This window comes from Dipteris shenzhenensis, chromosome 33 (assembly GCF_047967505.1).
Source record: "Dipteris shenzhenensis isolate YYH24624 ecotype China chromosome 33, Dip_SZ_1.0, whole genome shotgun sequence".
Taxonomy (NCBI): domain Eukaryota; kingdom Viridiplantae; phylum Streptophyta; class Polypodiopsida; order Gleicheniales; family Dipteridaceae; genus Dipteris; species Dipteris shenzhenensis.
Genome location: NC_141628.1, coordinates 40,753,571 through 40,765,726, shown reverse-complemented (window position 1 = coordinate 40,765,726; position 12,156 = coordinate 40,753,571). Strand labels below are relative to the sequence as shown.

At 41.3% G+C, this 12,156-nt stretch overlaps 1 protein-coding gene across 1 annotated transcript; it reads right to left on the bottom strand.

Moving 5' to 3' along the window:
- Positions 1 to 7,655: 7,655 nt before the first annotated feature.
- Positions 7,656 to 9,727, bottom strand: LOC147880111 (protein REGULATOR OF FATTY ACID COMPOSITION 3, chloroplastic-like). Its single transcript, XM_087371792.1, has 5 exons — positions 9,433 to 9,727; positions 9,179 to 9,275; positions 9,023 to 9,079; positions 8,857 to 8,934; positions 7,656 to 8,758 (listed from the first exon to the last, which is right to left on the bottom strand). The coding sequence occupies exons 1-5, from the start codon at positions 9,634 to 9,636 to the stop codon at positions 8,379 to 8,381; spliced, it is 816 nt and encodes a 271-aa protein (XP_087227918.1). The 5' UTR covers positions 9,637 to 9,727; the 3' UTR covers positions 7,656 to 8,378.
- Positions 9,728 to 12,156: the final 2,429 nt, after the last annotated feature.

Below are 12,156 nucleotides of genomic sequence, written 5' to 3'. Positions count from 1 at the left end.
AACCCCGGTCAGGTCATCCCAATATGCCATGGTTAAGTTAGAATTAGGGTTAGTTAAGCCACATCAGCATGCACAATCAACAGTGCCTTCTAAGCACACAGCCCTTGCTAAGCACAGTATGGAATTCAACATGTGAATCCCTGTGCCACATCATCAAAGGCCCTCTTCTTCATAGAATCTTTGACAAGCCATAACTTGCAATCCAGGAAGAATGTGTACACGCTCCAAAAAGGAAAAGTGATCGTCTTTTCGAGCTCTACGCGCCTGTCAAATCAGAATCATTGTATGCAATTAGACACTACCAATATTGAAAGAAATCAATTGGTAAGACCTTTGCAACAAATGGAAAATCAAAGCATGAATGCACACATAATCATCATAAGCATGCCAAAAGCACAAGTGCATGAGATGACCATAGCAGGAAGCATGGCATCCACACACAAAGCATCAAGGCACATGGAAGAACAAAGCATCATGCATCAAGCTACGTCAAGCAAAGAAGCAAACGAGTCATCATCAAGCCATGAGCCAAAAGGTGACATCAATGGAATGTATTGAAAAGCAAAAACCTTGCCAACCTTGCCTATGTTTTGTAAATCAAGCCTGACCACCTGAGAGTAGCTATGAAAGCACCCAGGGGAGGTATTGACATGTAGAAGCCACACTTGACCACCTTGAGTAGCAATGCATGCACTAAGGGGAGGTGATGGAATGTAACTCAGATCTGACCACCTTGCAGTAGCCAAAGGATCATGGCACCAAGGGGAGGTGTTGAGAGTTGTGGTGCCATGAGCACATGTAGAGCAAAGGTATGAGCAAAGGGCAAGCTACCACATGGCATGGAGGAGATATCCCACATGTGAGCAAGCAAAATGGATGTAAGTACCCTCACCTATAAAAGGGAGGTTCATTTGAAGGAAATAAATCAAGCACTTTGCACTATCTCAAGATTCTCTTTATGAGTCCAAGCTAATCTATCTTGGAACCTAATTGACTTGAGGTACATGTCATGAGCACTCTCTTCATCATGTCTCCACATAGGTTCCATCCACCTTAGAGTGCTCCATAGATCCTGAGGCACACACGTTTTGTCACCCCTCTCCCTAGACCCAAAGTCACATCTAAGTGAGACAGGTTTATGGTCTGACAAACTTAGAGAAGGTTTGTACTTTTAAGGATAGATGATTGTTCATCAGACCCTGAGAAACATAGGACCTTTCCAGTCTGACCTCCCTTCTATTATCACGTGCTTGACTGTTGCACCAAGTGAAATCACCACCAGTTGTTCCCACATCTACCCGTTACCAGTGCTCCTTGCACTACTCCCAAGACATTAGTTCAGTACCTCTGATGCATGTCCCCTTTTCAAGCCACCTATCTGCCTTGAATTATACCATATTAAAATCCCCCATAGTAACACAGTTACCATGTGCACTTTGTAAAGATTCCCATAATCCTTTTCTTTCCACTTTTGAATTAGGGGCATAGAGAGAAATGACTAAGAAATTAATTTCCTTGATGAGACATCTCAACATTACCCATTTGTTGTGGTCATGTAAAATGACTTGTGTGATACCATCCTTGTCTTGGGGGGTGCACTACTAAGAAATCCTAGGTATTATGTGCGTTCAAGAGGTATTTTAAAAGCCCCTCAACTAAAAAAATTTCCCAAATAAAACCACCCCTCTTTACTTATGAACTAAAGGATTTTTTCTTAAAGTTGAGTTTTTAAATCCCTCCTATTATTGTAATCCTTTTAATTTTTTTTCAAAAGTGGGATTAAAATAACCCTCCTTTTAAATGCACATGGTACACTAAAATTTCTAGAGGTGAATCCCCTAAGATCCTTGTAGGTGAGTTAAGACTCCAATGTCTATTCCACCTTTAGCCTCTTCATGTGAAGTATAAAACCATAACTCTTATTTTATCTATAGTTTTCAGTATAATTTATATAGTATCCCTACAAGCCTTGAACTCTTGTAATGCTAGAAATAGAGGTGATAAAGAGTTAGCTCTCAACTAGAAATCTAATTCCTCACTCCTACCAGGTTCCATTAGCACTCTAAAATTAAGAGTCAAGAAGGTAAAAAGTTTATTTAGAATTCTTTTTCTACCCCTTTTTAGCCCTGGGGTTGGGGTTGTTCACTTGGACAGTGGCAACTTTGGATTGCCTCTACTTGTGTTAGACCACAATGAAGGCCTTACCTTGGCTAAAGCCATTTGCATTAACTGAGCTGGCAAGAGTACCCTTTAATTGATATTCTTCTGATTCCTCTTCACTCTCTTCTATTTCTATCATGGCATCCTCTCTATTGACATCCTCTTCAAATTCTTTTGACCACCCAGCTTCTATTACCATGTTGTCCTCTTGATTGATTTTGTTGCTATTTTCTATGGCATCTTCTTTATCTCTAAGAAGTTCAAAAGGATTTTTGTTTGCTGATTCTGAAACACTAGAACTCTTGTCTTTCCCACTATTTCTAATGACAAACTGATTTTCATGTTGATTACACACTGGAGTGTCTTGAGCTTTAGGAACCCACCTTTTAGTAGGTGCAGCTTGCTTGACCATCGGGGGTTCAGTCTCTTTGGCCTTGCCCCTCTTCAAGGGATAATTTTTTACCACATGAGTGGAAACACCACACAAAAAATAAGAATGGGGAAGGTTCTTATATGTTAAAGGCTACTCCCGATATATGCTACCATTTCTATTAAGAATGGTAAGAGTCTTGGACATCTCCTTAGCTATATCCATCTTAATGCAAATCTGAGGATTACCTCTAGGATTAATCAAATTTTCTTGTTCTACTCCTAGCACTTCTCCCAAGCCACAAAACTTCTTCAGCATTCATCAACTTTTGCAAAAGTCACAGCATTTGAAGACAATTCACTTGTGCAAACACTCCTCAAGCGACTACAAGAGAGAAAATGAAGAAATATGGTACTTTAGCAGACCGTGCTAGAGCAAGGCTCAGTGAGAAGCATCTTCTGAATCAGTATTGGGAAAGAGCAATAGCCACTGCAAACTACTTGCTTACTTGGATTCCTACCAAACTAATTTAGGGTATGACACCTTATGAAGCATTCACTGGACACAAGCCACGCATTGGGCATCTCTGCATATTTGGTTAGAATCTAGAAGAGGTTTAGCATACTTGCTTATCTTTGTTACAATATGTAATACTTTGCAAGAGGTTTAGCACACTTGCTTATCTTTGTTACAATATGTAATACTTTGCAAAAGCCTTAAACAAAGTTTAAGGCTTTGCACAAAAATATAGTATCATTGAATCCATTAGGATATCATTTTTCTACTTTAGCAACCACTAGATATCCATGGTATAAATCCATGATATAGAATACATATTTCTTCTGAATATTTCTTATCACATACTTCTTCATTTCTTCTGATACACCATGCAACATGAATGTAAGAAAATATGAATCAGTGTGCTTTTAGCCTATGTGCTTGTCCCTAATCTCAGTAGGATACTTTGACTAGGTAAACTTATAATTACTAAAGTAAAGCCTTTGCAAAGGATTGTACCTAGTATTGGATATAAACAAAACACTTTGGAAAGCATATAATATATAGTCTATATATATCTAAACTAAATACTTTGGAATGCATATTTTATATAGTCTATATACCTTAAATCTTACACTCGAAATCTTAAATCATAAAGTTTCCTAAATCTTAGCTTACACAATCTAAGCTCTTAAACTTATATAACAGTTCTAATCCCTAAACCCTAAACACTAAACATTAAACCCTAACCCCTGTAGCTTAAATTCTAAAACCTAATTTTCACATACTAAACCCTAGATTCTAGACTCTAAGCTCATGACTTTATTTACTAAACCCTATCCAACTTGTTGCATAAATCAAGAAAATTCCTTGATTTTTTACAAAAGGTTGGGGGATATATCAAACATATTGAACAAATTAAAAAAATTCATTAAATTTTGGTTGTATTTTAGGATTAGGGTTTAGGGTTTAGTGTTCAATATTTAAGGATGAGGATTTAGGATTTAGGGTTTAGGATTTAGAGTTTAACGTTTAGCGTTTAGGGTTTAGGGTTTAGGATTTAGTGTTTAAGAGTTTAGGATTTAGGGTTTAGGGTTTAAGGATTAAATGTTTAAAGTTTAGGATTTACAATGGTTAAGATGTTTTGGTATTAATTGTTTAAAGTTGAGGGCGTAGGGTCTAGGTTTAATGCCTTCTCTGCTAGTTTTGATATAAAAGTTATTAAGTAATAATAAGCTTAATGATTATTTATTGTCTGTTTTTTAGTTGCTAATCTATTTTTATACATAAAACAGGTATTCACCCTAACAGAGGGTATGGATGTGATGTTATATAAGAAAAATGAAGTGGTGGCTTTTGGACGAATTCATAGTCTTGATCCTATGAATGTGTGTCATTTCCAACGTTGTGGTGAGAGAAGATGTATAGCGATAATCACCAACGTTGTAAATCCTGAATTACATTTAAAATATCCACATGGAGACTTTGAAACATTGGGAGATATCTTACAATGTGACATATTTGATATGCAAGCACACAGAACGCTCTGGGACCAAGACGAAATTGTTCCAAAGACATACTTTCAAGATATCAAGACAACTTATTTTGAGGGAAAAAAAATAGAGACGTTATCTTGCTCCGGAGAAGTTTTAGCAATTGGCAACTTTAAGGACTATGCTCAAAGTTTTCTCTGTATAGTGGAGATAATTAAGTTGACTAGTACAGGTATCATTCAAAATGCAATGGATAGTACTTCACATCTAAACGTCCATAATACTACGTCTTATCTACAAGTTCATAGTACTTGTAAATGGGGGTTAGCTTTCTTAAAATCAAGTTTGCCCAAGACAGTTTCCTTCAATGTCATGGAAGACACAACAAAATATTATAAGAAGAAAAGGACTATAACACAAATGGGATCCAAATTGATAAGAAGCTATAGTAGTGATCAAGAGTATCATAGTGGCATGCTCATAGGTATTAAGGACATTATAGTAACAGATGTTGATGCAGAGAAGGTTTCTTGTGTTGCAAGTGACTCAAATATACTCACTAGTATAGAAGACTTGTCTTATGTTACCAGTGACTCGAACAGGCTCACTGGTATAGAAGACTTGTCCTGTGTTGTCTTTTGCTGTGATTGCATAGCAGGATGGAAGTGCATGTGAATGGATTATTCAGTTGGCTGTGAGCTGACGCACGACAGCGCTTTTCTTGTATTTGAATGTCTTCTGAATAAAAGATAAAGAAATACCTAAAGGGGCGCCAAGTTTAGGGTCAATCTGGTGTTCCTTGTAAGACGGAGGTGATCTGGCTCTTGGGTGTTGTGTTCAAAGTTGGATTTGGTTTGCTGTGGAAAGTTCCAAGTGCCTGAAATTATGGTATTTGTTGGTTATATTAATTGTTCACTCTCCTTTGGATTTCCCGAAGGCCAGTTATAGATACCATAGCCCTAAATGGAGCATTAATATGATAGCATGTAGAGAGCAACATGGTTGCCGCACTAGCCACTTTGAAAACATGAGGGTGGGCAGATACCCATGCATTCATGGTTGCACTAACTCAAGCCGTGGACATAGTTCTTTCTCCTTCGTAACTCAAGATTCTCTCATCTATATTCTCTGGCATGCTTAAGCAACAATATTACGAACAACATGACAAGTCTTAATTCTCTGTCCCCTTTGCCTTGCATTGGAATGGTAACATCATGATCATTGTCACTAATATCATCAATTCCTATTATTGCATCACTTATCCCATCGATCTTTGCGTGTATTTTTCTTTGTGATCCCATCTTATTATTCTCAACACAAGACAAGTCTTCTATATCAATAAGCATGTTTGAGTCACTTGCAACACAAGACAAGTCTTCTATACCAATGAGCCTGTTCGAGTCACTTGCAATACATGACAAGTCTTCTATACCAGTGAGTCTACTCGAGTCCCTGTCTGCATTATAGTGTCTGCCACTTGAGCCACCAGGTGACCACCTCGCCTGTAAGATTCATTGATGCCAAAATGCACCGCTCGTTGTCATTCATAGTAACGACTGAAAAATAACTTTCGAATTGATTGGAGCCACAAAGTCAACACTAAAGGTTCTTGCTTTTATCGTACCACGTGAAGTTGAGCTTCCCACAGAAAGAAGGCTTGACGAGCAATGGAACTCTATCCCTTTCATCCCTCGGTGGTCGGAGTGGAGGACTGAGGAGTTGCAAATCCCATTCTGCCTTCTCTTCCTGAGCACTACGCTCCCATTCTTCCTTTTCCTCTCGAGCTGTACACTTTCTAAGCTACCTGGACTCCTGAGCCTAGCGGTCCCAGAGTTCCATGGCTTCCCGAGCCTCACAATCGTGTTCCCCTTCCATCTCCCGAGCTGCTTATCGCATTCTCTAGTGGCCTTCTCACGATCATCCCGCATTTCCTAAAGCTGGACCATGCAACTGAAAAGAATCTCAGACTGTTGTTGATGCATCTGCATCATAGTCTGCGTCATGGCCATCACGGCAAATATTGAAGTGTCTGCAGGATTCTGTGGTGGTAGGGGTTGGGAAATTGGTCCCTCCTCCCCACTCGTCTTGAACTGCTCACTAGTATTCATGATATCTCATCTATACCATAAAACAGAGGGGTTGTCCCTAAACTGACCCTCCCTATCTTAGCAAAGAAAAACTGAAGCTCTGATACCAGTGTAACAGGGATATAGCCTAACTCACTCTCTCTCCTGCTCAATACAATCTGAACTAAAAGAATGATGCACTCAAAACACAAGTGGAACTGTGGAGTGAGTATAAGAATCAGAGGGAGATGATATAGCATGCCTCTAGAGGGGGGAAATGAATAACGAACAATGTCTGGCCCAAAGGGCTGAATGGGCTGCTGGTCTGCTGCAGCCTTCTCTGGGCATGATCCTGGACTCAAATGCTGCTGATAGCTGAGGGCTAGAGCTCACTGAGGAGGATGGGCTGAAGGCTGCCCTTTTATAGGGCCCTTTGGATCCTGAACTGGCCGACTAGAAAAGGCTGCTGCGACTGGGACAGGCTGCTGCACCAACCTGCAAATCCACTAACTGCCACGTGGCTGCTGGCATCATTGCTGACATGCACGTCACGTGCTGTCTGTCTGCATGTCCCTCTGCCTGCATGGCAGCCCTGCAGTGGCTGCTGTGCTGGCTGCCTGCGTGGCAGCTCAGATGTCCACGGGCTGCAGATGCCCACGACAGGACAGCCAGGTCACCTGTCCAAGTGCCAAACTGGTATATTGCCTGTTATACAGATTGCTCCTGAATGGGGCACCAAAGTCATATGTGCATAGCCCTAACTGGGCATGGCAAATCCCACAAAAGGCCTACCCTAGGTCAAGTCCTCGGGCCTTTTTGTAGGAAGGCTTTAAGGTAGGGCGCTTGCACTATTCTTTTGTCGTAGATGTGCTTTCAGGTAGGGATTTCTAAGAAAACATGCCCCACCTTTCCATAAAGAACACAAGAAAGAGGGCACTATCGATTCCTATCATGACAACTTATAATGTTCCTTCAACATTGTGGAGCCAGCAATGCCTTTTGTCTCAAAAGTCCAGATGCAAATAGAACCAATGAGATACAAGCCTGTGTGATTACAATAGTATCGAAATCGACACTTGAGGAGCCACACTCCAAATGAACCTGGGAACTCTATAAAGAATAAAGTTAGTTTGTCTTGAACATGGAAGGCAAACCATACAAAACTTGTCAGACAATTCATGGTGGTAAGATGGCCAGCCTAGCAACAGCTTCAGGGTATGAGGGGTCTATAACCAATACACATCATAAAGCTCTCCAAGACTTAATACATCTGAGCCCTTTTACCACGACAAACTTTTTAAGGAACCTCCTGCATTGTCAAGAACACTTTTGTAATTGACGCAAACAATGTTCCTACCTGAAAATACATCCAGCCTCGCTCTGCATGAAAATAGTCTCTGGTAGCAATCATTGAGCTTATCCATAGCATTACAGAAGAACATACCCAACCTGGATGGTAATCACGCTGCTTCCATAGGCACTAAACACCAAATCTAGAAAGGGTTACAATACAGACCACAGCACAGACATGAACACACTCGGTTCCACCTGCTGCTTTATAGACAACCATAAAAGTGCTCTATTACTCAAATGTTCAATAACTATTTTTGTATTCACAAAAGCTTACTTGCAGGAACTTGATCCACGACTTCCTCAATCCTGCAGAGAGTCACAAAATATGTCCATCTATTTTTGGCTCTAAATCTTGGCATAGACGATGACAAGAAAAGAGTTGAAGGACAGGAATTCCAAGAAGCGACATAGAAGGAGCCATTTCATTTCCTAGAATGGTTACACTTTAAGTATCACTTCTTTTGTCTGTTCAAGTTCTCCTTCTTCTTCTTCTCCCTCTTCTTCTTCTTCTTCTTCTGTCTCTTCAAGATCTTCCTCGCTGTCGTAGTCTTCTAAATCTTCGTTATCAGTGACGCTAAAATATTCAGGTGGTGGCACAGTGTCCTCTGTGATAGCCTGCTTCCTTTTTATGACTAAAAATCGTATTACCCTCTCGTCTTTTTCCAACAGAGCTTTAAAGTCGTTTATTGACTGAGCCCCAATCTCTATATTTAGCAAGACATAGTTTGCCCTGCGTGCTTTAGCAATCTTGTATGCCAATTTTCTCATGCCCCAATCATTCAGCCTCCAGATCTTCCCTTTCTTTTCCGTGATAAAATCTGCCAAACGGACAATAGGCATTCAAATAAGAGACATTCATGATCATTCGAATTCTAAAGCCTCTAACGCTGCTCGAACTTCCAGTACGTCTACATACCTTTGACTTTCTGAATCGCATCTTGAAGTTCGTCGATACGGTCTTCATGCACTAGAAGCATTACTTCATAGTGGCGGGCTGTAACGTAAAAAATTAGAGGTCAGATTACAACCACGTAAACAAATCCTCAAAATGAATGACAAAGGCTTCCAGAAAAGGGACCGACCTGTGTCTAAATTGTAAGCGCTTTCCAGCTCAAGGTTTAATAAATTTGAAAAGCCACCTGCCATCAAACCATGAAGAGTTGCGATAGGCGGTCATGGAGTAGGTAAAGCTTGTTTAGACAGATTGGCCAAAAAGCCTCAAGTACACAGACTGGTACCTTTCTCAAGCTCATCAAGATCTGGTAACGCCTGCTCGATACGTCTACGGTCTCTCTGTAGCTTGGGAAGAGATTCATCCAGCTCAGCTCTACAAATCTGTGCAAGAGCCCAAGATGGAGCAATTTATACAGAAACGAGTGAGACCAAAGGGAAGTGCAGGTCCTCAGGGCAGAAATAACAAAAGGGGAGAAGAACCCAAGAAGGATTCAGAAAGAAGTCCAAGGATGAGGGAAGAAAATGCAGGAAAGCTCACAATGGAAGAGCGGGAGACGCGTTTGAAGCTAGGGAAGGTGCATGGAGGAGGTCGGTGCTCTATGAGAGCAAGGTCTGCATGCCAGAAGCGGGCAGTGTGAGGGGGAAACTGGAGAGAGCAAGGTGCTATGCATAAGAATGGAGGGTGGACGGAAGGGGGTGTGTCTGAAGACGTTAGAGATGCATTGACGGACATTGCCACCATTCTCCACTGCTTATTATTCTAACCTCATCTCCCATTCATTCAAGGAATCCCTCGAGATCTAGCACATCCTTTCCACCCCATAAGATTGTTGCCACACTAGTGCCAGGCTTTCCCTGTAGTCGTAGTCTGGAGAGCGGAGGTGCTTCACCCGTTCTACCACACGAGTAGCCAAACCCGTCTATGCTGGGTTAAAGACCCGCCCTACTGGGTCTTAAGTTGAGATTTTAGAATGGCTTTAATTTCACGAAATAAAATTTCAAGTTTTGAATGGACTGCTAGCTTCGCTTTATGATTAATTTACTCAAGGATTTAGGTCGATGAGGAGCTATGTGATGGTGATAGAGGCCCCCCCCTCTCTCTCTCTCTCTCTCTCTCTCTCTCTCTCTCTCTCTCTCTCTCTACTTTTCTCTCTCTCCTTCTCTCTTTACCTTGTTGGAATATGGGCCAACCCCCTGGTGGGTGTGGAAATTCATGAGGGTCTCATGCGATCATTACAGGTGTATTAGTGGAAGGGGATTAATTCCAAAGCATCCCTCCCCGGATTATTTGGGGAGTGGACCCCTACACTCGACGCTATTCAACACATGGCAGCCATTCAGAGGCTGCCTAACATCTCTCTCTCTCTCTCTCTCTCTCTCTCTCCCTCCCTCCCTCCCTCCCTCCCTCCCTCCCTCTCTCTCTCTCTCTCTCTCTCTCTCTCTCTCTCTTCTCTCTCTCTCTCTCTATCTATCTATCTATCTATCTATCTGTGTGTTTGTGTGTGTGTGTGTGTGTGTGTGTGTGTGTGTGTGTATCATGCATGATTTTCATAATTCCATAGGTACTTGGTTTGACTCCAAGAACTTTATTAGTCTCCATAAAGCCATCCATTCTTAATAAGATATCACTTTTGACATCTTTGCCCATTTGCAACATAGAATCACCTCCATCCCCGAAATAAAATTTGTAGCCATCTCCTTTTTGAACTTCCTTCGCAAGCAAGCCGTAACAACCATTATAAAGAGCATTAGTCTCTTTTCAATAATCTACTTTATTAATTATTTAGAAATCTACATTTTCTTTAGAAAATATGGGAGGTCTTAATTAGAAATTCAAGTTTTCAATAAAGGATTTAGGATTCAGTAATTAGTAATTTCCTAAACCCAAACCCTCTAAACTGTACACCCTAGTCTAAACCCTAAACCCTAAATCCTAAATCCTTAACCCAAACACTCTAAACCCTAATCTTGGCTCTCTAAACCCTAAACCCTAATCTTGGCTCTCTACGCCCTAAACCCTAACCCCTAAATCCTAAACCCTAATCTCTAAACCCTAAACCTTAAATCTTAAACCCTAACTCCTAATCCCCTAAACCCTAAACCCTAATTTTGGCCCTCAAAATCTTAAACCCTAAATACTAAACCCTAACCCCTAAACCCTTAACCCCTAATCCCTAATCCCTAAATCCTAAACCCTAAATTTTAAACCCTAAATCCTAAACCCTAACCCCTAAACCTTAAACCCTAATCTTGGTCCGCGAAACCCTAAACCCTAAATCTTAAACCCTAACCCCTAAACCCTTAACCCCTAATCCTTAAACCCTAACCACTAAACCCTAAAACCTAACACCTAATCCCTAAACCCTAATCCCTATATGCTAAACCCTAACCCCTTAACACTAAATCCTAAACCCTAAACCCTAACCCCTAATCCCTTATCCCTAAACCCTAAACCCTAAGCCCTAATCCCTAAACCCTAAATCTTAACCCATAAACCCTAAACCCTAACCCCTAAACCTTAAATCCTAATCTTAGTCCTCTAACCCATAAACGCTAATCGCTAATCATTAAACCCTAATCCCTAATCCCTAAATCTTAAACCCGAATCTTAGACCTCTAAACCCTAAACCCTAACCTGTAAACCTTAAACCCTAATCTTTACCCTCTAAACCCTAAATCCTAAACCCTAACCCCCAAACCATAACTTGTAAAAACTAACCCCTAATCCCTAAACCCAAAACCCTAACTCCCAAACCCTTAACCCTAACCCCCAAACCCTAAACCCTAATCCCAAACCCTTAAACCCTAAAACCTCAACCCTAAACCCTATCATCATTGATTTAAGTAATATCATTGATTGAAGGAATAGTTTTCATTAGGATTGATAAGTGGACTGGGGGTGGGAATGTGGGAATGGGAGTGAGAGTGGGAGAGGGAGAGGAAACAAAGTGATGTGGGATTGAGAGAGGGGGAGGTAGGAGAGTGGGAATAGGACTGGGAGGTGGGAGTGGGAGAAAGGGAGGGTGGGAGTGGGAGAAAGGGAGTGTGGACATGGGAGTAGGAGTGGGAGAGGGGGAGGTGGGTGTGGGAGTGGGAGTGGGAGTGGGAGTGGGTGGGAGAGGGGGAGGTGGGAGAGGGGAGGGTAGGAGAGATCAATGGAAGAGTAGGTACTTCGATGGAGGGGCCAATGGGAGAGGAGATAATGTGATGGAAGGGCCAATGGGCGAAACAGAGAGAGGAAGCAAGATTGGTCTCCAATACA

Excerpts from the sequence above, each read along its gene's own strand:
- LOC147880111 (XM_087371792.1), bottom strand. The coding sequence starts at position 9,636 with ATGGTGGCAATGTCCGTCAATGCATCTCTAACGTCTTCAGACACACCC. Across the intron at positions 9,276-9,432 it reads GCGTCTCCCGCTCTTCCATT|ATTTGTAGAGCTGAGCTGGA; the intron begins GTGAGCTTTCCT and ends GCTCTTGCACAG. Across the intron at positions 9,080-9,178 it reads TCTTGATGAGCTTGAGAAAG|GTGGCTTTTCAAATTTATTA; the intron begins GTACCAGTCTGT and ends GTTTGATGGCAG.